Source organism: Populus nigra, chromosome 10, assembly GCF_951802175.1.
Source record: "Populus nigra chromosome 10, ddPopNigr1.1, whole genome shotgun sequence".
Taxonomy (NCBI): Eukaryota; Viridiplantae; Streptophyta; class Magnoliopsida; order Malpighiales; family Salicaceae; genus Populus; species Populus nigra.
Window position 1 is genome coordinate 4,165,517 of NC_084861.1, and position 26,119 is coordinate 4,191,635.

The following is a 26,119-nucleotide window of genomic DNA, read 5'->3' on the forward strand; positions in this document are numbered from 1 at the left end:
AAGAATTCTGTCTAAATTGTAATATTTGATTAAAAAAAACCTTTGAAATTTAATTATTTGATGTCAGGTAATGTGAAGGAATTCTAACAAAAACCCTAAATTGAGAAATTAAAATTGTTAAATGAAAAAAATGTATACAATATTTTCACTTAAAAGCAAAATTGACACTAACCAAATAATTACCAGTCATCGCTACCTAACGCTAACACGAGCAGCGCGTACAGCTACAGAGTCACTGCTTTTACTTTCCACACGACTACGGCTACCCAGCACATGCCTTGCTGGGGTAAAAAGATGCAGGATTTAACTGGCATGAGGTGAGCCACGAGTCTATGAGAGAGGAGAATCCTTGCTGACAAAACCATAGCCGTATAGAATGCGAACCCCATTCAAGACCACTAGCCGATCAACGGCCTCAGATTCACTTGATCATCTCTGTGCATTCTAAAGCCTTATTATTATATTCCCTGATAAAGTAAATGGATTCTGTGGGCATAATGTCAGGTCAATGGATTCCTAGGCGTGTGGGGGTTCACAGCACGGGTTTACCCACCATCTCTCATCATAATTCGCTGTTTAAGTTGGTGATTGATAAGGGGAAAAAAAACATGTTTCATAATTGTAGTTTGAGTTTGAACTGAATGTATCCCATCAAGAAGATTCAACGAAGAAGTAGACTGATATCAGTATCATAGTCATAGAAAACAAGCTGCAATATCCTGGTTTCCAAGAAAGTAAGAAGCCAACCTGCAATGTATTTGTAACAGAGGCCCTGCTTCTTGGATGTTTCGAGCAAAGGTAGAGGAGCGGGAGGAATTGAATTACAAGTGGATAGTTCATACAAACACTAAACGGTCCACCAAGACTGTAGACGACTAATTTAATCAGCATGAGTGGACTGGACAAAGTCTGATGATCTGGATATGCTTGCTTACTCAGACAGGACAAGAACCGTGATAGTTGGACTGGTGCTTATCATTGTTGTGTGCGTGAAGGGCTGCCATAAACTCGAAAAAAAAGCCATGTAAAAATAAATAAAAAAGCCCTAGAAAGAAGGAAAAATTCTTCTCGAGTGGATATTGCTGTTGAAAAAGCACTACACGGTGGATAATCCCTCTTGATACTCCGCCATCCCGAATAAAATGATTGAAAAAATAACACATTTGTAATGGGAAATATATATATATATATATATATATATATATATATATATATATATATATATATAAAAGAAAGAAAAACTATTTCCATTAAAGGCTAAATTGTATCTGGGAAATTCCAAATGAATTGTATAAAACGAAAATAACAGGTCATAGGATAGGAGCATTTATGTCTGCGTAAACCACACCTGTCATCACATCGGCAAAACAAAAAAATGAAATTCAGGAATCTTATCGTGAAGTAGATTATTGTATGGTGGGATTAAAGAATTACGTGTAAAAGAAGCAGGGAGAAACAAAACTTATGTCCTTCAAATGGCAACGTAATTTAAGAGATCCTGATTCCTGACACTTAAGAAAATGAATAAATAATTGTCTGTCTTAATGAAAGCGAATTATCTAGAAATTTTTAATGAAACAGTGCAGAGAGTATTTAGATTCCGGCCACATTGTTGTTCTGGTCCTTGTAAGTTTATAATCAAGACATATTCCTTAGACAAAGATTGTAATGATGCCATGATTGTGACTGTTTTTTTTTTTTTATGTTTATTTACACGAATCTTAAGACTGGATATCTGACACCACTTAACTCCTTCCACCTAAGTCGTCGCCATCCTTAAAGGTACACGTGCTTTTTACATGCTTTGGCAGGCAGGGTTGCTTTCTTTCGAGACTCAAAGAAACCGATCCATTTCTTCCTTCTAATTTCGGAGAGGAGATTTTTAGTGTCATTTCTGTTGTTTTGTTGTCTCTGTCTTCGTGTCCCCACTGGGTTGTCATTGTTTTTATCGATAACATAGAGCAGGTTGTCATTGCAGGTCTTAAACATTGCCTAGACTCTCTGCGGTCGTTTTCTTTCTGGGCTGCCTTTTTTCAGCTTTTGTCTTTGATTTAGTTTGGGTGAGAATTTAGTTGAGATGGGGATTTTTGAGCTGGGGACTAGAATGGAGATTTCTGTAGAGATTGTCTATGCAGCATTTTCCATGCTGTTAGTGGCATGGTTGCTGATAGACATCTTGAAACGAAGGAGAGGTGGTGGTGATTTACGCTGCAGAGAACTCGAAGCAGTGAAACAATTTACAGTGCTGTTTACTACATTCACTGTTCTTCCTAACGTCATAATCTCAATCTTGTACCTTGGTTTTGGATTTTATGAGTATTGGGAACTAAGAATTATCACTTCTAAATCTGTTTTCTTATCTATGACTTGGATTTTAGCTACTCTAGTTGTTTGCTATTCCAAAAACAGAACTCTTAGAGAAGACAACAGGTTGCCCTTGGTCATTGTTCTTTGGTGGGTCTTTTACTGCATTTTTGATTCACTCTCTGTTTCCATTCATTTGATTACCCATTTCAGTTCCATAGAATTGCCTTATCCCTGGCCTGAAGCTAATATTGCTGATTTTGCTTCCTTACCACTGTTAGTACTGCTTTGTTTCAATGCTGTAACATTCAGTTGTAGTACCAAGACACGTGATGACCTTGAAACCCCATTGCTCCAAGAAAAGCATGAGAGTTTGTTCAAAGATTCAACTTGTTATAGGAGTGCTGGAATTTGGAGCAAACTTACTTTTAAATGGCTAAACCCGCTGTTTAGTAGCGGAAGGATAGAAAAACTTGAGTTATCTCATGTTCCTCCAGTTCCTGCATCAGAAACAGCAAAGTATGCTTCCTCATTGCTTGAGGATTCGCTTGGAAAAAATAAAAAAGAGACTTTGAATTTGCCAAAAGCCATAGCATATGCTGTTTGGAAATCCCTGACTATAAATGGAGTTTTCGCAGGTATCTCTTTGCTTAATCTTGCATCAATCTATAGATTCCGTTTAAAAGGTTTGTTGTGCTTCATTCTGTTCATCTTCTGCAGGGGTAAACACAATTGCCTCCTATACGGGTCCTCTTTTGATCACCAACTTTGTTAATTTTTTGTCGGAGAATCATGATGATTCAGGCCACATCCATGGGTTGGTTCTTGCATTCGTCTTCTTTTTCTCAAAGACAGTTGAGTCCGTAACTCAACGGCAATGGTACTTTGGTACTCAGCGTATTGGCATACGAGTAAGGGCAGCTCTCTCAGTACTGGTTTACAAGAAATCTTTATCAGTGAAGTTTGCAGGATCAAGCAATGGCAAAATTATAAATATGATTAATGTTGATGTAGAGAGAATTGGTGACTTCTGTTGGAACATCCATGGGGTTTGGCTGCTACCATTCCAGGTGTTTTTAGCCCTTGTTATCCTGTATATAAACCTTGGTGCGGCCCCCTCAATTGCTGCTCTCTCTTCTACAATTCTGGTGATGGTGAGCAATACTCCTTTGGCCAGTAAGCAAGAAAGGCTCCACTCCAGGATCATGGAAGCTAAAGACTCAAGAATCAAAGCAACTTCAGAGACTCTCAAAAGCATGAGAGTCTTAAAACTGTATTCATGGGAACCAACATTTTTGAAGAAGCTTCTTCAACTTAGAGAGACTGAGAGAAACTGGCTGAGGAAATACCTCTATACTAGTTCAGCAATAGCCTTTCTGTTTTGGGCTTCACCAACTCTAGTTTCTGTTGTCACTTTCGGTGTCTGTATTTTATTGAAAACGCCTTTAACAACAGGGACAGTCCTCTCAGCTCTTGCAACATTCCGAATTCTGCAAGAGCCCATCTACAACCTGCCAGAGCTTATTTCCATGATTGCTCAAACTAAGGTCTCGATTGATCGCATCCAAGATTTTCTAAGTGAAGATGATCAAAAGAAGCAGATTCCTTACCAAGCTTCTCAAGCATCTGACATTACTATCGAAATGAAGTGTGGAGAATATGCCTGGGAAACAATTGATCAAAACTCAACGAAACCTACCATCAAAATTACCAAAAACATGAAAATAATGAAGGGTTACAAGGTTGCAGTTTGTGGATCAGTTGGGTCTGGCAAATCAAGCCTGCTCTGCAGCATACTTGGAGAGATTCCCATGATTTCTGGGGCAGGAGTCAAGGTTCATGGAACAAAAGCTTATGTTCCCCAGAGCGCTTGGATTCAAACAGGAACTGTGAGAGACAACGTGTTGTTCGGCAAGGATATGAATAAGGAAATCTACGAGGATGTTTTGGAAGGGTGTGCTTTGAACCAGGATATTGAGATATGGGCTGATGGAGATTTGACTGTGGTGGGAGAGAGAGGGGTGAACTTGAGTGGAGGACAAAAGCAGAGAATTCAACTTGCAAGAGCTGTCTATAGTAATTCAGATGTTTATATCCTAGATGATCCTTTTAGCGCTGTAGATGCACATACTGGAACACATCTGTTCAAGGCAAGGATCTTCCTAATATTTTTCTGCTTTTTATTTATCTCTCGTGCAACTTTACTTCCTTGTCGGTATTCCCATCTTGTTTTCTTCATATTTGGAATATTTTTGTGCAGAAATGTCTCATGCAACTCTTGTCTCAGAAGACTGTTATATATGCTACCCATCAACTGGAATTTTTAGATGCTGCAGACCTTGTTCTGGTACATAACCCGGAACTTCAATCAGATATTCAAATATATCAAGAATTTAGTCATCTCAAGCTTCTTTATCCATTACTTCTAAATGTGTATTTATAGGTGACGAAAGATGGTGTGATTGTCCAGTCAGGAAAATATGAAGATTTGATTGCAGATCCCACTGGTGAACTTGTTAGACAAATGGCTGCCCACAGAAGATCATTAAACCAAGTGAATCCACCCCAAGAAGATAACCCATTAACAGGTGTATCATCTCAGTTAAATCAAAATGAAGTCACAGAAGAAAAATTTGAAGGGCCAACTGGTACTGATAGATTTTCAAGGAAAACGCAAGAGGAAGTATCTGAAACTGGCAGAGTGAAATGGAGCGTTTATTCAACCTTCATTACTTTAGCTTACAAAGGAGCCCTTGTTCCAATCATCCTTCTGTGTCAAGTCCTTTTCCAGGGACTACAGATGGGAAGCAATTATTGGATTGCATGGGCGACGGAGAAGAGTCACAACGTCACCAGAAAGAAGCTGATTGGCATATTCATTTTGTTGTCTGGTGGAAGCTCAATCTTTATATTGGGAAGAGCAGTTTTGCTGGCAACAATTGCTGTTGAGACTGCTCAGCGTCTTTTCTTTGGGATGATCTCGTCTATTTTTCAAGCTACTATCTCATTCTTTGATGCCACACCTTCAAGTAGGATCCTCAGCAGGGTTAGTTTTTTTTTATTCCAAGTTCAATACTCTTTGCTTTGTCTACCATCTTTACATGCTTCCGAGAAAAAAACTTTTTTCTTATGTTTTTGTCCTAGCAGTCATCTACAGATCAAAGCACAGTAGATACAGACATCCCCTACAGATTGGCTGGATTGGCATTTGCCCTAATTCAGCTATTATGCATCGTTATCCTTATGTCTCAGGTGGCTTGGCAGGTCTTCCCTATCTTTCTTGTCATACTAGGAATCTCCATCTGGTATCAGGTAAAGCGAAAATTCTGCTTCAACTTCTTATCATTTTTTCATTAAATTAAACCATATCATCCTGATGAAGAGATATTTGGCAGCTTGGCAGTATCATGTGGAGAAACATAAATATAATTTGCATTAATTTCTTCGTTGGGTGATCTCCCAAAGCCAAAATTCACTAAAATACAAGAACAGTTCCTTATCATTTACGCCGCACCGGTCAACCAGAAAATGCACGTATATTTTTAGTCCAAACCTTAGATGATTCATCCCATTCAACTCATATCTAAACATTGAGGTGCTTAATCAAAATTTTCTGCAGGCTTATTACATTACAACTGCTAGAGAATTAGCCAGGATGGTTGGAATCAGAAAGGCTCCTATCTTGCATCATTTTTCAGAATCTATAACAGGAGCAGCGACAATTCGCTGTTTCAATCAGGAAGAACGCTTTCTGATGAGAAGCCTTAGCATAATTGATGATTATTCTCGCATTGTCTTTCACAACTCAGGCACCATGGAATGGCTGTGCATTCGGATCAACTTTCTCTTCAACCTTGGGTTCTTTCTTGTTCTGATCATCTTGGTCAACCTTCCTAAGTCAGCCATTGATCCCAGTGAGCTCCTCTTATCTCACATCTTTAGTGATCCAACATCACGAGAAACTATACTCACCAATTTGCAACCAAGAATATTTGGAACTTTGTAAATGAATATTACAAATAGTGCCATGTCTCGTAAATGATGGAAGGGCAGATATTGACATAACTTGAAAACAGAACTAACTCCACCTACTAGATTCTATTAAGGAAGCTACAGAGAAGAGAAGAAATGGAATAATGAAATTTTTCTAGTAGCACAAATTTGAATCAACCATCTGTAGTATATTTATTTTTCACTGAGAAGTGAAAACAAGAAAACAAATCAAAGACGATGCTATTGCTTGTGATCAATTGCTTACAGTTGTAATAATCCCTGAGCATAGTTGTGGTTGATTGTTGATAGAACATGGAAATATAGACCAGTAGAAGCATATTTACAACTTCACTCATTTCCAGTTCTTTCATAGAAGCTGAAACGTAAGCAATTTTATTCTTTTAGTTTAATGGTTGGTTGAATGGATCTCAGGCTTGGCAGGGCTCGCAGCTACCTATGGTCTGAACTTGAATGTTCTTCAGGCTTGGGTTATATGGAACTTATGCAACGTTGAAAACAAAATGATTTCAGTTGAAAGAATTCTACAATTCACTAACATACCGAGTGAAGCTCCTCTAGTAATTGAAGATTGTCGGCCGAAGCCTGAATGGCCAGTGGATGGAAGAGTTGAACTTATAGGCCTTGATGTTCAATATAGTCCTTCTCTCCCAAAGGTTCTCAAAGGGATAACTTGCACCTTCCCTGGAGGAAAGAAAATCGGTGTTGTGGGCAGGACAGGAAGCGGAAAGTCTACCCTGATTCAAGCTCTCTTTCGAGTGATCGAGCCCTCAGGAGGACAGATTCTTATTGATGGACTGGATATTTCCAAGATAGGTTTGCGGGACTTGAGGTCCAAGCTTGGTATAATTCCTCAGGATCCCACATTGTTTCAAGGAACTGTAAGGACTAATTTGGATCCTTTGGAGAAACATTCAGATCAAGAAATCTGGGAGGTAGAATCAAAACTCTTTCTCACTGAAATTGGATTTCAATATACGTTGTTCACTCAGCCAATCTGCCTTTACAGGTTCTCAACAAATGCCGCCTTGCAGATATAGTGAAACGAGATAAAAGACTTCTTGATGCACCAGGTACATATTCTATTCATGTAACGAACCTTTTAGTCGTTTTTCTTTCATTTTCAGTTTCTTATATTCATTTTCTTGGGTATTGAATGCTGGAATCTTGGAATGGATCAGTTTCTGAAGATGGAGAAAACTGGAGTGTTGGACAAAGGCAGCTTGTTTGCCTGGCTAGGGTGCTGCTAAAGAAACGGAGAATTTTGGTGTTAGATGAAGCCACAGCTTCCATTGATATAGAAACAGATAATATCATTCAAGGCACGATACGAGAAGAAACAAGTAGATGCACAGTCATCACTGTGGCACATCGAATACCCACTGTCATTGACAATGACTTGATTTTGGTTCTGGAAGATGGTAAAGCGAACTTTTCCAACATTATAAATTCCTGTGCCTCTAGCAATAGATTAAACTCACTTCCAAGAATTTAAGGTGTTTGCTACCATGTCTACAGTTTAATGGCCCACTAATTCTATTATATGGGAAACACATGGATCTGAAAACTCGAGAGCAATTCTTTTCTTGAGTTTGGCCTCGAAACGCAATAACGAAATATTACATGCTGAGAGAAGATTACAGTGTCTGTTTGGAATGAAAAGGAAAAACGGAAATAAGAATCCCAAGATGCTCTATTTCCACAAACTCCATCATTAACATTAGAATTCAGAGAACATAAAGTAGCATACGAATCATCAATATGTGGCTTGTATTTCTTTTATATTCCTTAAATCATTTGACTATATTTCTGCCAATTTCTTGATTAATATAGGCAAGGTTGTAGAGTATGATTCCCCAGTGAAGTTGCTCAAGGACAACTCTTCTTCATTTTCGAAGTTGGTCATAGAATTCTTGAGGAGATCAATCCAAGAGTAACTACCGTAAGGATCTATCTTGACAACAGTGGAGATTAAGCACCTCAGTCTTTTTGTCCTCAGCCACAGGTTAGAGCCCGGTCATATATTTCGTTGGGGGATACTATACGATCAATTAACATGGCAATCGAACCCTGAGAAGTTCTAGCTGGAGAGGTGGGCAAAGGTCTGAAGAACCATGGAAACCTCTACCATAATGAGAAATTAGATCATGGAATCCTAAAGGTGAAAAGATACTTGCTCTCTAGCTACAAAAGACACTTGTTCCAAACAGAAGTTTGAAGGGATTTTTCAACGAAAAGATAGAGTGAAAGCTTCAGCAACGGAAATTAACAGAAGCTTTGAAGATCACTGAAGCACATTCCCAGTCCTTTCACTTCAAATTCGAGTGCAGATTTGCTGATCTTTGAATTTCCATTTATTTCCTTGTTTGATTTGTTGCTCTCATCTCATACAGGGCATTTCCGTGGCTGCTCAAATCAATCATGATCCAAGACTTTCAAGCGCGCTGTAATGTTTTGAATATAAATAGATAGGAAAAGGCTATAGAGCCCTTGGTGGTTTAGAAGTGGGTATAATTAAATGAAGGGTATTGTAGTAATTGTATAAATGCATGATAAATATAAATAGAAGGAAGAAAAAAAAAAGAAGAAGAGGTCTGAATATTTTGAGAGAGAAACGGCAAGAGAGAAGGGAAAAGAAGAGGAAGAAGAGAAAAGAGGGAATTAGAAGGGAAATAGAAAGGAGTTGAAGAGAATAAGTTTAAAGGTAAGATTTAGGTTGTTAAATGTATAAATATGTGTTATTGAGTTTTAATTTCAGTTTTGATGAATGTTAGGGTTTTGAAAATTTATGTTTTGGGTTTAATTGATGAATTAAATTGAATGTTATGGAGTTGATTGTTGTGGGTATTTGATTATTTGGTTGATTTTGAGAGATTGAATTGAAAGATGATGATTTTGAGTTATGAATTGTGTAAATGGTGAATGTTGAGTTAGAAATTTGGCAAGAACAGTAGGTAACCTGTGAGAATTCTGAGTTGGAGGTTGAAGATGATGAAAATTCAATTTGGTCCCTCAATTTTGGAAAATTACAGTTTAGTCCCCAAACTTTGGAAAAATTTGCAGAATGGTCCCTGGAGCCTATTCCGAGATTCTGAACAGAATAACATATGAATTATGGACAGAATTACTGTATAGATAAGAGAATTTAACACTTTCAATTTGGTCCTCCAATTTGACAAAAATTACAATTTGATCCTAAAAATTTGGTAAAATTCCAGAATGGTCCCTGAAGTATAATGAGATGATCTGGACAGAAATGAGGATGAATTATGGACATAATTTCAGTATATTCATGGATTTATGATAAATTTTAGTTTGGTCCTCCAATTTGACAAAAGTTGCAATTTGACCCTTAAAAATATGATAAATTCCAGATTAGTCCCTAGCTGTACTATTATCTTTTTCAGATTAGTTTGATGAATAATTGAGGGTTATTTAGTGAATTATTACCAATTTTATTAATTGTTTTATTATGGATTAGATTTCGGAAAAACCGTTAAATGTTGGGTTTTTAGGAAAGATAACTAGTTAGTTCAAAAACATTTAGGGTTATGGAATACACCCTTAGATAAGTGTATTAAATAGGTTATATATATTCTTTTGAGTCATTCTTAAATATGTCTCCTTTATATTCAGATAATCCTGATATTCTACCGGCGGGACGTCAGTAGGATTTTCTTCGATATCAGCTTTGAGTTTTGTTGCTTTCGAGTCAGGTGAGTGGATAATTTTCTATATGCATGAGAAATATTATAAATATTTGATTTGCTAATATGAATTGGATCATGCTTCTTGATAATATATATGTTAATTATTATCCTTGTTTTGATAAAGCATGATCAATTATTGAATCTGAATTCTTGATATGAACCAACATATATTTTGAATTGACTTCTGAATTGATAGCTCCTCATTTGATTGATGTCATGAGTTGAGTTTTGAGATATGAATATGTTTGTTAGATTATGATTATGAACCTATGGTATGTAAGTCAGAATACCCATGCTAACAGGGTAGTGTTAGTCTTTGTGCACATCGTATCTGAACCCTAGTTGGTCGGGGGAGTCACCAACCTGTGTGGACTGATCATCCCACAGTACGGAGCCTCATGCTCATTGCATTTTGATTTTCTGACGAGTTTTACCATATGATCTTCTTGTTATGGCCAATTTGAGAACACTTCCATAAGAACCTAAATCCATACTTGTATATATATTTCTCATTGCTGTATTACCTCGTGTGTGTATATTGAACGTTATCTACTCACTGAGTTGTTGAACTCACCATCTCATTATTTATCCTTTTCAGGTTTATAGCTTGATAGCAGGTCATTTTGTTGGACCTTCAGAACCTGCTCTTTTGGTAGTAATTTGTACCTTTCCTTTATGTCTAGTTAGTGCTCCAAAACTCTGAACTTTTATAAACTTTTGTATTAAGACAATTCAATTATATTATGAAGTTGATTTTGTTATTAATGCTGCGTTGAACTCTGATTGAGTTAGGATAAGTTGTGTGTAAGTTTGGGTTCGCATAGGTATGGAACCTTGGAGGGGAACCTTGCCTATGTGCCGGTCATGGATCCGGGACTCGGGTCGTGAAAAACGTGGTATCAGAGCTTTAGGTTAAAGAAACAATAATATAATTAAATTTCATAATAAGTGGAGCATTAGGATCCGTATCGTCTTGCTTGTTGTCTTTGAAATTTTGTATTCTCGTCAAGCATGTCTTCTTTCTTGTGATAGATATGCTTTCTTATAATTTTGTGATAATTATCATGCTATTTGTTCTAGCATGACTTAAATGCTCTCATTTATTAGAAGATATGCCGAGGAATAGATGAATAACTGATACTATTAGAGTAGATGACAATAAAGATGATGTCCCTATTGTACAGTTTAGAAATGTAAGGTATAGGAGGCGGGGTAGTACATCCGCACCTCAATATATTCTTGTTGTTTGCCTTTTTTTGAAGCAAAAAAAATATATATATATATATATATATTATTTAATATGGGTACAACTCATTTGTTTGTGTCCCTATATTTTTGTCATGAGCTTAGATAAGCAACCAACTTTATTAAGATCCTCAATTTCAATTGCTACTCCCTTATATGAATTAATATTAGTGAAGTATGTGTATCTGGATTGTGAAATAGAGATTGGAGATAAGATCTTTATGAGAGACTTAAATTTCTTAGATATGGTTGATTTTGATGTGATTTTGGGAATGGATTGGTTGGCAAAGCATAGGGCTTCGGTAAATTATTGGGGTAAGAAAATAATGTTTGATCTAGATAAAGAAGTTGGGTTGGTATTTCAAGGAGATAAGATTGGGTCTCCATCAATTATGTTGTCAGCTATCTCGAGGAAAATGGCTAGAAAAGGGATATAGTGCTACCTAGCATATATAGTGGATGTAGAGAAAGAAGTTCCCCAATTAGACCAAGTCCTTATAGTTAGGGAGTTTATTGATGTCTTTCCCGATGACTTACCTGGATTGCCTCCGTATAGGGAAATTGAGTTTTGTATTGATTTGGTTCCGGGTACTGAACCGATATCAATGGCACCATATAGAATGGCACCAGCAGAATTGAGGGAGCTAAAAGAGCAACTGCAGGATTTGTTGGATAAAAAGTTTATCCGACCAAGTGTGTCCCCTTGGGGAGCCCCAGTGTTGTTTGTGAAGAAGAAGGATGGGTCATTGAGGTTGTGTATAGATTATAGGCAACTGAATCGGGTGACAGTTCGAAATAGATACCCACTCCCTCGTATAGATGATTTGTTTGACCAATTGCAGGGAGCTCAATTCTTTTCTAAGATCGATCTTCGATCTGGGTATCATCAGTTGAGGATAAGAGATGAGGACATTTTAAAAACAGCTTTCAGAACTCGGTATGGTCATTATGAGTTCTTAGTGATGTCTTTTGGGTTGACGAATGCACCAGCAGCTTTTATGGATTTGATGAATAGAGTGTTTGGCCAGTTTATTGATCGATTTGTGATAGTTTTTATTGATGATATTTTGGTGTATTCGAGGTCTAGGGAGGAGCATGAGCAGCACTTGAGAATGGTGCTTCAAACTTTGCGAGATCATCAGTTGTATGGCAAGTTCTCAAAGAGTGAGTTTTGGTTGGAGAGTGTAGCATTTCTTGGGCATGTAGTGTCAAGGAATGGGATTTAGGTTGATCCTCAAAAGATTGAGGCAGTTAAGCAGTGGCTTAGGCCTACTTCGGCGATAGAGATAAGAAGTTTCTTAGGGTTGGCCGGCTATTATTGGAGGTTTGTGGAGAACTTTTCTCGGATTTCTGCACCATTGACTAAGTTAACGCAGAAAAATGTTAAGTTTCAGTGGTCTGAAGTTTGTGAGAAAAGTTTCTTAGAGTTGAAAGAGAGATTGACTACAGCGCCTATTCTGGCAGTACCATCAGGTTCTGGTGGTTACACAGTGTATTGTGATGCTTCGAGAGTGGGGTTAGGATGTGTTCTAATGCAGCATGGCAAGGTTATTGCCTATGCTTCACGGCAGCTGAAGAAGCATGAACAGAACTATCCTACACATGATTTAGAGATGGCGGCTGTAATTTTTGCCTTGAAGATTTGGAGGCACTACTTGTATGGTGAAACTTGTGAGATTTTCACAGATCACAAGAGTTTGAAATATATCTTTCAGCAGAGAGATCTAAACCTGAGGCAGAGGAGATGGATGGAGCTGCTGAAGGACTATGATTGTACCATACATTACCACCCAGGTAAGGCAAATGTAGTTGCCGATGCTTTGAGTAGAAAATCATCAGGGAGCTTAGCTCATATTCAGGAGGTACGAAGACCTCTGATTAGGGAGCTGTATGAGTTGGTGGATGAAGGAGTCAGATTTGATCTTAGTGAAGCTGGAGCAATGGTTGCTCATTTTCAGGTTAAGTCAGATTTGTTTGATAAGATAAAAGCAGCTCAGAAGAAAGATGATTCATTACTCAGGATTAGAAATGAAGTTGAGCAGGGTAAAGCTGCAGGTTTTGTGATAGGTGATGATGATGTGCTGAGATATAGGGATAGACTTTGTGTACCTGATGTAGATGATCTGAGGAGAGAATTGATGGTAGAGGCACATCAGACAGTTTACACAATGCATCCAGGTTCCACCAAGATGTATAAAGACCTTAAGGTGTGTTATTGGTGGAATAGGATGAAGGCTGATGTAGCAGATTTTGTTTCTAGGTGTTTGACCTGTCAGAGGGTAAAGGGTGAACACCAGAAACCTCCTGGATTGTTGCAACCATTGTTGATTTCAGAATGGAAGTGGGAAAGGATCACAATGGACTTTGTGACAGGATTGCCTAGGAGTCAGGAGGGTTATGATTCAATATGGGTGATTGTTGACAGGTTGACAAAATCAGCCCATTTTCTGCCAGTTAAAATTACTTATGGATATGCAAAGTTGGCGGAATTGTTTATTAGTGAGATTGTACGGTTGCATGGAGTGCCAATCTCAATAGTGTCTAATAGAGGTCCACAGTTTACATCGCGGTTTTGGGTGAAATTCCAAGAAGCTATGGGTACTAAAGTTCAGTTGAGTACAACTTTTCACCCTCAGACCGATGGTCAGTCTGAGAGGACTATTCAGATCTTGGAGGATATGTTAATGGCTTGTGTCATGGATTTTGGAGTTGGTTGGAGTAAGTTCCTACCATTAGTGGAATTTGCTTACAACAACAGTTATCAGGCTAGCATAGAGATGACACCTTATGAGGCTTTGTATGGTCGGAAGTGTAGATCACCGGTTTGTTGGTTTGAGGTTGGTGAGAAGAGGCTAATGGGACCGGAGTTGATTCTGATTACCTCAGAGAAGATAGAGGTAATTAGAAAGAAGCTTCAAACAGCTCAGAGTAGACAGAAAAGTTACGCGGATAGAAGAAGGCGTGACTTAGAGTTTTCAGTGGGTGATTGTGTGTTCTTAAAAGTATCACCGACAAAAGGAGTATTCAGGTTTGGGAAGAAATGCAAGTTGAGTCCTCGATTCATTAGACCGTATGAGATTCTGGAGAGAGTTGGGGCGATTGCTTATAGGTTAGCATTACCACCAAACTTGTCTGCTATTCATCCGGTATTTCATGTTTCCATGCTAAGGAAGTATATGACAGATCCATCGCATGTGTTGGAGGTTCATCCCATTGAATTGAGAGATGATATGGTTTATGAGGTGCAACCAGAAGCTATAGTCGACCGACAAGTGAGGAAGCTTAGGTCGAAGGATATAGCTTCAGTGAAAGTGAAATGGAAAGGTCATTCACGTGAGGAAGCGACCTGGGAGCTCGAGGATAAGATGCGTGAGGAGTATCCTCATCTTTTCGATAATCTCGGTAAGTATTCAATTTTTTTTTTATTAAGTTTCGAGGACGAAACTTTTATAAGGTGGGGAGATTGTAATGTTTTGAATATAAATAGATAGGAAAAGGCTATAGAGCCCTTGGTGGTTTAGAAGTGGGTATAATTAAATGAAGGGTATTGTAGTAATTGTATAAATGCATGATAAATATAAATAGAAGGAAGAAAAAAAAAAGAAGAAGAGGTCTGAATATTTTGAGAGAGAAACGGCAGGAGAGAAGGGAAAAGAAGAGGAAGAAGAGAAAAGAGGGAATTAGAAGGGAAATAGAAAGGAGTTGAAGAGAATAAGTTTAAAGGTAAGATTTAGGTTGTTAAATGTATAAATATGTGTTATTGAGTTTTAATTTCAGTTTTGATGAATGTTAGGGTTTTGAAAATTTATGTTTTGGGTTTAATTGATGAATTAAATTGAATGTTATGGAGTTGATTGTTGTGGGTATTTGATTATTTGGTTGATTTTGAGAGATTGAATTGAAAGATGATGATTTTGAGTTATGAATTGTGTAAATGGTGAATGTTGAGTTAGAAATTTGGCAAGAACAGTAGGTAACCTGTGAGAATTCTGAGTTGGAGGTTGAAGATGATGAAAATTCAATTTGGTCCCTCAATTTTGGAAAATTACAGTTTAGTCCCCAAACTTTGGAAAAATTTGCAGAATGGTCCCTGGAGCCTATTCCGAGATTCTGAACAGAATAACATATGAATTATGGACAGAATTACTGTATAGATAAGAGAATTTAACACTTTCAATTTGGTCCTCCAATTTGACAAAAATTACAATTTGATCCTAAAAATTTGGTAAAATTCCAGAATGGTCCCTGAAGTATAATGAGATGATCTGGACAGAAATGAGGATGAATTATGGACATAATTTCAGTATATTCATGGATTTATGATAAATTTTAGTTTGGTCCTCCAATTTGACAAAAGTTGCAATTTGACCCTTAAAAATATGATAAATTCCAGATTAGTCCCTAGCTGTACTATTATCTTTTTCAGATTAGTTTGATGAATAATTGAGGGTTATTTAGTGAATTATTACCAATTTTATTAATTGTTTTATTATGGATTAGATTTCGGAAAAACCGTTAAATGTTGGGTTTTTAGGAAAGATAACTAGTTAGTTCAAAAACATTTAGGGTTATGGAATACACCCTTAGATAAGTGTATTAAATAGGTTATATATATTCTTTTGAGTCATTCTTAAATATGTCTCCTTTATATTCAGATAATCCTGATATTCTACCGGCGGGACGTCAGTAGGATTTTCTTCGATATCAGCTTTGAGTTTTGTTGCTTTCGAGTCAGGTGAGTGGATAATTTTCTATATGCATGAGAAATATTATAAATATTTGATTTGCTAATATGAATTGGATCATGCTTCTTGATAATATATATGTTAATTATTATCCTTGTTTTGATAAAGCATGATCAATTATTGAATCTGAATTCTTGATATGAACCAACATATATTTTGAATTGACTTCTGAATTGATAGCTCCTCATTTGATTGATGTCATGAGTTGAGTTTTGAGATATGAATATGTTTGTTAGATTATGATTATGAACCTATGGTATGTAAGTCAGAATACCCATGCTAACAGGGTAGTGTTAGTCTTTGTGCACATCGTATCTGAACCCTAGTTGGTCGGGGGAGTCACCAACCTGTGTGGACTGATCATCCCACAGTACGGAGCCTCATGCTCATTGCATTTTGATTTTCTGACGAGTTTTACCATATGATCTTCTTGTTATGGCCAATTTGAGAACACTTCCATAAGAACCTAAATCCATACTTGTATATATATTTCACATTGCTGTATTACCTCGTGTGTGTATATTGAACGTTATCTACTCACTGAGTTGTTGAACTCACCATCTCATTATTTATCCTTTTCAGGCTTATAGCTTGATAGCAGGTCATTTTGTTGGACCTTCAGAACCTGCTCTTTTGGTAGTAATTTGTACCTTTCCTTTATGTCTAGTTAGTGCTCCAAAACTCTGAACTTTTATAAACTTTTGTATTAAGACAATTCAATTATATTATGAAGTTGATTTTGTTATTAATGCTGCGTTGAACTCTGATTGAGTTAGGATAAGTTGTGTGTAAGTTTGGGTTCGCATAGGTATGGAACCTTGGAGGGGAACCTTGCCTATGTGCCGGTCATGGATCCGGGACTCGGGTCGTGACACGCGCCTTCTGAGCGTTTGGAATGCTAGGCATGAACAAAGATATATATTCATCGCAGGCTTTCAGCAGAGAGCATGAAGCGGATCATGTCCCAAGTGCAGAGGCAGAAGAATAAACTGGAAACCTCTGTCCTCTAAGCACATATTATTGATGTAAATTAAAAATAAATTGCGAGCCGTGTTTTTTCCTGAAAGTAATTGAGGATGCAATGCTGAGAAGCAACACCAAAAGTCATCGGGTTGTTCATCATGGCATGATTTCTGTTTCAAGAAATTCGTATCAAATTTCCACTTTCTTCTTAATCTATGAGAATGGGATTCAGTAGTACTTGATGTAATTAAATTTGGAGGAGGAGGATATCGATCCTCATTGGCAATCTTCTTAGCAAGCTGGTGTAAGAATTTCATTTATGGTAGGCTCCCAACTGCCAGGAAAGCTTAAAATTTTTGTTTGATTGAAACTAATCCACTGGAGATATGGGTGAAGATCAATGTAAATGGATGTGTGAAAGGAAAGACCAACACTGCTGGTGTTGCCAGGAAATAATGATGCACATCAGTTCATTGTGGATTCCGTGTGATCGTTTTCAACCTGGTCAGCAAATTCAGGCATGTGTAATGACTACTGCTATTGAGACAATGAGAGATTATGACAAATACATGTCTGCGGAGAACGAATTGATACAGTGGCTATCATCAACCCACACCTGTATCTTTCTGGATCTGCTAGGCAAATTTGCTCTCAGCAGGTGAAAGGAGTTTAAGCCCCGTAGAAACAAGTGTTAAATCTTGTACTGGACTAACAATCAGTAATCGAAATCGAGAATCAATTATCGCACAAGAACTAGAAGTATACGAAAGGATAAAAGCTAAAATCATTGATTCAGAAGAAAAGAAATATGAAGATGAACAATATTAATTATTCAATAATGTTTTAATGATAATAAAAAGTATCAAACCAAAAATCTGTAGTAAAAAGAAGAGGAAACAAATAATATTTTCGTTGCTCTTCTTTCTCCAAATCTCGGACGTGAAAGATGCCAACGGTTTTAGTTAGTTGGAAGATCTGGGTCTGAGAAGAAACCGTTGATAGATGGCATGATCTGAGGGGTTTTGTTTCGGACAAACTTCCTAAGACCATGTTCTGCATATTTCTCACCCTCCTTAAAGTTGTCGAGCACTCCTGCAGCCCTGTTCTCTTTGGTTACCCTGAGCCACCCATTCATTTCAATATAAATATAATCAGCAAAACCACACACTCAATAATTCCTGAGATTCATCAACATCCAACCAGCATCACCTCACTTCTGGATTGGTGCATATATTCCTCACAAGTTGCATCGCACAAATCCCAACTGCCACGCCAACAGATGCGAAGAGTGGAAACACCTATTACATGTTCATCAAAAGAAAATCAATGGATCTTTATCTAAAACCCCTCAGACCTTAAAAACTATAATGAATAAAATCAAGGGCAAGAGATTTCATTTCATATGGAAAGTTTTAGTGTCTTCTTTTTATTTATTATTTCTGATGATCAAAATTCATTAAAGAGTAGAATAGAAACATGACTGCAATGTTACGGTTGGAAAGCATACCTCAGGCCTAATCCATCTTGAGGAAGCCATGTTAGAGTGACTGCAAGGGAGGACGAAAGGAGAACCCCTCTTCTCCAAGATAGTTAAGCTTCGAGAGAAGGAGAAAACAACAATAGGAGAGTCTGAACGGGAAGTTATTTGTGATATTAAGAGATTTTTGTGTTGGAGACTAACGGCCTGAAATTCAAGAGATGGAATAAAGTGCGTGAGGTGAGAGGAAAGGAAAAGGGACAGGTCAATGTTGATCAGCAAAAACCGACCTGCCATTAAAGAAATTACTTGCCTTTTCTTTTCCTTTACTTCATAGCCTGGCGTTTCAAGTCCACATGCACCGCCTCTCTGTCTCCCCGAATATTTTCTCCGTTCACTCCTCGCTGACCAAGAACGCCGCACCCTTCTTGATTTGCTTTCACACCGGCATTGACTATACTGTGGCTCAATTGGTTCAGTGATAATTTAATGGTATCTCCGAATATAACAAAGGTGGTGTCGTGGTGTAGTTGGTTATCACGTCAGTCTAACACACTGAAGGTCTCCGGTTCAAACCCGGGCGACGCCAAAGTTTTGTGTTTTAATCTTTTAACTTACAGGTATGTAGGAGTCTCAAAATAATATATTTTTATTTTATAAAAATAATTTTTTACGTCAAAAATATCAAAAAATAATTTTTTGATAAACACAATTTTAAATAAACGGAGCAAAAAAAACACTGTGCTGACTATTCTTCTTGTTCTGAAGAATTGTTTATGTGTCAAAAGAGACCTTAAAAAGTTTAGTTTTTAAAAATTTAGGGTTTGTTGAGTTGAGCTTTGCATAACTCAAATAGAATATAACCTGAGTTCAAGAAATAATCCTAAGGTGGATCATCAACGCCCAATAAACAATTTATCGCTTTTTTAATCAATCAATTCGCAAGTGTTTAAAAGAATTTCAAGTCTCTGTTTAGCAGAATAATGAAATAATTCTTTTTATTGGATAATTTTCAACTTTCTCTTGAAAAATTGGTAGCTTATCGTTTAATTTCTAAAATAAAATTTATGAGGATTCATTTTGGAAAAAAATATATAAAAAGAGGGGGAAAATATTTGATTTTAACTTATTGTAATGTTTTAATAACGAGGACAAAGACAATAAATATGCCCCATGTGTGTGTGATTTTTTATTTATTTATAGTTGAGTGTGTTTCTTAAACTATTGGTCTCATGAATCAATATTTGTCTGATAATGAAAAATAAATCTTGAGTCTATGTTACTCATTAGAAGTTTCAAATACATGGTTACATCTCATTTATAATTTATAATGGGTTGGCTTATGTCGATATTCCATATGCTTAGACATGATAGAATATCAAATTTGGATGATATAAGTCTAGTTTAATTTTAGAACCAATATTTCTAGACATGGTTATGAGTAAAGCCAATGCGAGAATAGGTCTGACGAGTTATCGCACCTAGTATCCCTAAGCCTGGATGCGTGCTAAGCCCAAGTGAACAAGAGATTTGACAAGCTGTTAGATTCACTATTCTTGTACATTGGTATTGTACCGAGCCCAAGTGGGTGTGAGTCCTCACAAGTTGTCACACCTAGCATTTGTGTGTATGATTGCACGCTGAGTCTAATTAGACATGTGTTTAGCGACTTGTTAGACCATCTCTTTTAGGTTTGGCGCCAATCAGGTAAGGTTCTAGCGACCTTCTCGACCCGTCAACTTAAGTATTGGCTATGTGTCTAGCCTAGTTGGACATCGGTACGACGTGCTATCAGATCCGACATCTTTGAACTCGATTAAGTGTCAAGTTTAAGTAAGCAAGGGTTTGACTCGCTGTTATACCCATTAACCAAGAGGTTAGCTTTATGCCAAGCACGAAGGGATAAAAAAGACCTGAAAATCATTACAGGCCCTATGTGAGGCCACAAAGCTCAATTTACTTATTCTTATTATTTTTTTAATATAATATGCTAATATCAGGGGTATTTGCCTCTTATCCCTCATTAATATTAATGTTATGAGTATCTCATTTCCCATTAATATTAATGTGAGGGATATCTCAACCCATATTAATGTTAATGTCATAGATATTTATCCAACTAAGTGTTGCAAAGGTAAAAAAACCTCTTAAACCCTTAAGAAATATTTTTTATACATGGTTTTAAGGGTATAAATACTTCAAAATCATACAGGGAAAGAGTTTTTTTTATTCTTAATAAAAATATCTTTTTAATTTTATAGCATTTACCGCATCAAAACTAAGAACAAACACTTTTGTTCTTAAGAATAAATGCCTATTTTCTCATTTATTGTAACCATTTGTTTAAAGGTTAATAAGAGGGTTCCAAACTCTTACTAAAAGGGATTACTTTGAAAAAAATAAATTATTTTGATAAAACTTGTGATTAATATACAATATAATCGCTAAAAAACACACTGATAAACACTTTGGATTTTGGAATATTATCCATTGTTATATTTACTTGTTAATTATTTTATATCTTTTATAGGAGTTAATTATTTTATATTTAATTGTGTATTAAATGATAAAAATAATTTAATATTTACATGAACTTGATATTTATTATTTTATTTCTTATTTATCATTAAATATTGTATCATGCGTATTAAATGATAATAAGAATTCAATATTTACATGAACTTGATATTTACTATTTTATTCCTTATTTATCATTAAATACTGTATCATGTTTATATATATGAAATACTCAAACCCGCTTTATTGACATTTCTAACACGTGTTCATAGATAAAGTAATTTTTCTTTGGATGTAAAAAAAAGTCAACAGATATTTATTTCGAATCACCGAGATTGTCCTCCGAATCATGTTAGTAAATTCCAACTTGTTTACCCAGTCACCACGCAAGCTGAGTCTCGTGAAAGCTGATATCAGCAAGCAGCAGAAAGCTCCAGCTGTCCACGACCAGAACTCTCTTTTGAACGGGGGCCGCCATATTTGAGCCGCCAGACATCACTCCGAACGGTCCCGTCTAGAACACTAAAACTCCCACTCTCATCAAGGGATGTGCAATACACCTCCCTCCTGAACCACGTCTCAAAACTAACTTCAGACAGCACAAATCGCGTGAAGTTACTTTCGTGCCGCCCACAACAAAGAGAGGAGGAGGTGTTCGTCATTGTCTTTCAAAGTGCTATTAAAATAATATATTTTTTTATTTTTTAAAATTTATTTTAACATCAACTTATTAAAACAATTCAAAAATAAGTTGAAATTCAGAAGAAGAAGAAACCGTTAACGTAACGTAAACGCAACTCTCTCAGGCACCTTTAAAGCTCTGTTTCTAGTAAAACCTCTCATCTGTTTTCCGTTTCTACTAACAGCAATGGGTAAGGACAACGTCTCTTCACCCCGCAATTTCTCGTTTGATTTTCTCATGTTGTTTGAATTTTAATTTTAATTTTCTCTGGATTTAATTTCTTTCTTTTTTTTTAACACAACAGCATCCGACAAGAAGATTAAGATCGGTATCAACGGTATTTTTATTCATCTTTCTAACATGTTTTGATTTCTTTTTAACATGCATTAATTTATTAAACATTAAATAAAATAAAATGTGGATAGGATTTGGAAGGATCGGTCGTTTGGTTGCAAGAATTGCTCTTCGAAGAGATGACGTGGAACTTGTCGCTGTTAATGATCCTTTTATCACTACTGACTACATGGTAAAATCTTATTTTTGCTGTTGTTTTACGGATTTTTTTGAAAAAACTAGCATAGTTTAAAAGAAAAATTAATAAAATAATTTTTTATATCGTTTTATTGTTTTGATATAAAAAATTAAAAATAAAATATTATTTTATAATATTTTTGAGCGAGCATTTTCTCAACTCTTTAACACCTACTATGATAGGCATAGTTTGTTCCTGCATTTAAAATTTTATTTGAGTTTGTTTTTAAAATGCATATGACTTGAAAAAAAACATTAAAATATTTTTGTGTGTATTTTTCAATAATTATAATGTACTAATATTAAAAATAAAAAAATTATTTTAATATATTTTTTAAAAAATATACTTTTAAAAAATATTACACCATACAATATCAAACATACATTTAGATAGTGTTTTGGACTGTGGTAGATAAATAACAGTTATTTTTTAAAGTGTTTTTTATTTAAAATTATATTAAAATAATATTTTATTATTATTTTTTTAAATTTATTTTTAATATTAGAACATTAAAATGATTAAAAATTATATAATTTTTTTTTAATTTTAAAATATATTTTGAATGCAAAGATAAACATACTTTAATTGGGAGAAAAATCCCTGTTTCTCGGTTTTGTTTTTATTTGTTAATAAAATGTTTTGTTTTTCTTTGGGTCGTAGACATACATGTTCAAGTATGATACGGTTCATGGTCACTGGAAGCACAGTGAACTCAAGGTGAAGGACGAGAAGACCCTTCTCTTTGGTGAGAAGGCAGTCACTGTTTTTGGCGTCAGGTAAAAATAAAAATAATACTGTAAATATTAATAGTAAAATTTATTATCTTGCTCTTTTTTTCTTTTTCTTTTTTTACTGGGATTTGATTTGATTTGATTTTTTTTTAATGTTTATTCCTATTTCTGATCGGTAGAAACCCAGAGGAGATCCCATGGGCTCAAGCTGGTGCTGAGTTTGTTGTTGAGTCCACTGGAGCTTTCACTGACAAGGGCAAGGCTGCTGCTCACTTGAAGGTTTCTTGTCTTTTCCTTAATCTTTTTTGTTGCTTTAATTTAATACAGAATCATCCAGAATGTATTGAATTAGAATCTGAACTGTGATTATAGTATCTGTTTTTTACCTCAAACAAAATTTGTTGGTTCAGGGAGGTGCCAAGAAGGTTGTTATCACCGCCGTCAGCAAGGATGCGCCCATGTTTGTTGTGGGTGTCAATGAGAAGCAGTACACACCGGATCTTGATATTGTTTCCAATGCTAGCTGCACTACCAACTGCCTTGCCACCTTGGCCAAGGTATTTATCTATCTCGACGAGTTCATTTATTTGTAACTAACTATAGGTAATGGGCTACGTATTTAACAATCATCATCTTTGCCCCATGATTTACAGGTTATCCATGAGAGGTTTGGAATTGTTGAGGGTCTCATGTCGACAGTTCACGCGATTACTGGTGAGCTTACCTATATATATATATATATATCTGATTTATCTTGTTGGTTTGGCATTTGGTTTTGAAAATATTATCACTCTGATGCTCTATATCCATATAATTCAGCCACTCAGAAAACTGTTGATGGTCCATCAAAGAAGGATTGGAGAGGTGGAAGGGCTGCTTCCTTTAATATCATTCCCAGCAGCACTGGAGCTGCCAAGGTAAGGTTTTTTTTTTTTTTTTTGGGGGGGGGGGCGATCATTGTTCGCTTATAGTTTATTGCAGAATGAATGCACCGACGGACCTTATTCTGCTTCGTGCTTTGTCAATCTCACAGGCTGTTGGAAAGGTTCTGCCAGCACTTGATGGGAAATTGACTGGAATGTCCTTCCGCGTTCCCACTGCTGATGTCTCTGTTGTTGACCTCACTGTCAGGCTTGAGAAGAAGGCAACATATGAGGATATCAAATCTGCTATCAAGTAAGGCGCTTGTGAGAATGATCTTCTAGTCAAAATCTTTAAGCTTATCTATATTCTGATTTTATTCGTTTACTTTGATGATCTCCAGGGAGGAGTCTGAGACTAACCTTAAGGGTATCTTGGGTTACATTGAAGATGATGTGGTGTCTACAGACTTCATTGGTGATAGCAGGTAAAGGAAACGACTGTAATGTTGTCTTCGTAGACTAAATGGATTGTGCTGCCCAGAACACATGATATCTTTCTTTATATTGGCTCCTATGGTTGTGTTTCACGCTGCAGGTCAAGCATATTTGATGCCAAGGCCGGAATTGCTCTGAACGATAACTTCGTCAAAATTGTGTCTTGGTATGACAACGAATGGGGCTACAGGTACATCTCTTTCTTCCTTTCCCGATTCAGCATTCATGCTCCCTTTGCAATTGTCTCCTCCAAAGGGTTTGAAGGATTTGCAGCAACTGATACATGATTTCCATTCTCGCAGTTCACGTGTGATTGACTTGATCGCTCACATGGCCAAGACTCAAGCTTAAAGCTGAAGCAAGAATGAAGATTTGAGGCTCTTTTTTCTGTAATGTGGTTCATGAGTACAAGGTTATAGATTATGTCTCGAATGTTTGGAAAATAAAATAAGAATTGAGTCTGTGTCTGCGTCTTCTGATATTGGTTCTGGATATTAAGCAAGGGCTTTCAAAGCCATACCAAAGCTGTTAAAATACAAGCATCAGATGGTTTGTTTTCTTGTTTCGCATTTGTTTTTCTCGCACTCTCCTTCCCTCTGCTGGTTTGCTTTCTTATTTTGATGATGGCATGAAAATGTTTGGATCATGAACAGAGAGGCTCCAGCAAGATGCTGAAGAGGACTTTTGTACTAAATTTATGAGACGAATCATTTATTTGTCCACCCAACATTACGAGAAAGAAATATTTATGAATTATTGTCAGATTTTAGACTAAACATATATTTGAAGATATATTAATCTTATTATTTACTTCAATTCCTTTAATTTGTGATTCCTTATGAAAATTCTTATTTAATCAATTTATTTTCTTATCCTTTTTTAGGAAATTTTATTTTTAAATTTTTTATTTTATTTAATATCTTGCAATAAAAACTTCTCAAACATGACTGATTTCTTCCTTTAAAAAAAAAAAAAAAAACAAAGTCTGTAAAGTTTATCCAATGGATTCTTATGATTTTTGAGTTATAGAAGCATTATTGTAAACATATATTTAATCTAAAGGATATAAGTATATTACAAATAACCTATCCTTGTTTTTTTTATAAGAAAAGATTTTATAAATAATTAATTAATAATTAAAATAACATGTAAAAATATAAAAAAATATTTAGTCTACGTGCGAAGCCAGTACATAGAGACTAGGCATGTTTGGCTTAGAAACTAAAATATCTTTATAAAAAAACGTCTCTTACTTTATATAATTCTTTGAATAATCAAAATTTATCTTTATCAAAATTATTTTTTATTCATTGTTCCAACTCCAATTACAATTGATTTTATAATTTAAAATCATAATTGTTATATTAGACTCAAGATTTAACTTAATTTAGAGTTTGAGTCATCTGATCAATTTTATAATAATAATATAAATTTTTTAAAATTAATCTAACCAAATTTTATCGAGATTGAATCAATCAACTAAAACATATGTTAATTTATTGAATTACTAAAAATTGATCCGGTTAATATTTAATTTGATTAATATTAAAAATGGTTTAAAAACAAATATAATTTGCACTATATTCCAAATTAATAGATTAGTAGAGTTTAAAATTATGATTAAAACATGTAGTATAAGTGGTTCCACAAATTTCAACTAGTAATCTTATAAATATAAAGAGAAAGGATAAAAGAACAAATTAAGCTATTTTCCTCTGAATCTGTCTCTAACAAAAGTGATAAAGTGGTTATATTTGAAATATTAATTGACGTTTTCATATTAAAAAAAAATGAAGAAAATCGACCACTCATAATGATCATGGAGCAGACCGAACCCAACCCAA

At 35.8% G+C, this 26,119-nt stretch overlaps 3 protein-coding genes and 1 non-coding gene across 7 annotated transcripts; 3 read left to right on the forward strand and 1 right to left on the reverse strand.

Moving 5' to 3' along the window:
* The first annotated feature begins 1,791 nt into the window (after positions 1-1,791).
* Positions 1,792-8,928, forward strand: LOC133705397 (putative ABC transporter C family member 15). 3 transcript variants are annotated; one of them, XR_009844254.1, is made up of 11 exons: positions 1,792-2,942; positions 3,025-4,454; positions 4,565-4,651; positions 4,748-5,350; positions 5,449-5,616; positions 5,924-6,218; positions 6,730-7,250; positions 7,325-7,388; positions 7,497-7,736; positions 8,149-8,476; positions 8,709-8,760. XR_009844254.1 is itself a non-coding variant. In XM_062130570.1 (10 exons), exons 1-10 carry the CDS (start codon positions 2,078-2,080, stop codon positions 8,250-8,252), a joined length of 4,377 nt encoding a protein of 1,458 aa, XP_061986554.1. In that variant the 5' UTR covers positions 1,792-2,077; the 3' UTR covers positions 8,253-8,928. The 3 variants fall into 3 exon arrangements, 2 of the variants coding, with proteins under 2 accessions (XP_061986554.1, XP_061986556.1); XM_062130570.1 differs by having other exon boundaries at positions 8,149-8,928; XM_062130572.1 differs by having other exon boundaries at positions 5,452-5,616; positions 8,149-8,928.
* An 8,859-nt stretch (positions 8,929-17,787) lies between these two features.
* LOC133705398 (uncharacterized) lies at positions 17,788-18,871 on the reverse strand. 2 transcript variants are annotated; one of them, XM_062130574.1, is made up of 4 exons: positions 18,746-18,871; positions 18,486-18,662; positions 18,188-18,276; positions 17,788-18,096 (listed from the first exon to the last, which is right to left on the reverse strand). In XM_062130574.1, the coding sequence occupies exons 2-4, from the start codon at positions 18,513-18,515 to the stop codon at positions 17,937-17,939; spliced, it is 279 nt and encodes a 92-aa protein (XP_061986558.1). In that variant the 5' UTR covers positions 18,516-18,662; positions 18,746-18,871; the 3' UTR covers positions 17,788-17,936. The 2 variants fall into 2 exon arrangements, with proteins under 2 accessions (XP_061986558.1, XP_061986557.1); XM_062130573.1 differs by having other exon boundaries at positions 18,486-18,762.
* A 99-nt stretch (positions 18,872-18,970) lies between these two features.
* Positions 18,971-19,044, forward strand: TRNAV-AAC (transfer RNA valine (anticodon AAC)). Its single transcript has one exon. It is a non-coding gene; the product is annotated as a tRNA-Val (tRNA).
* A 2,719-nt stretch (positions 19,045-21,763) lies between these two features.
* On the forward strand, positions 21,764-24,835 carry LOC133705946 (glyceraldehyde-3-phosphate dehydrogenase GAPC1, cytosolic-like). Its single transcript, XM_062131404.1, has 12 exons — positions 21,764-21,844; positions 21,959-21,991; positions 22,080-22,180; positions 22,847-22,962; positions 23,097-23,196; positions 23,328-23,474; positions 23,571-23,631; positions 23,737-23,834; positions 23,951-24,093; positions 24,182-24,265; positions 24,376-24,465; positions 24,578-24,835. Exons 1-12 carry the CDS (start codon positions 21,841-21,843, stop codon positions 24,624-24,626), a joined length of 1,026 nt encoding a protein of 341 aa, XP_061987388.1. The 5' UTR covers positions 21,764-21,840; the 3' UTR covers positions 24,627-24,835.
* The last annotated feature ends 1,284 nt before the right edge of the window (positions 24,836-26,119 follow it).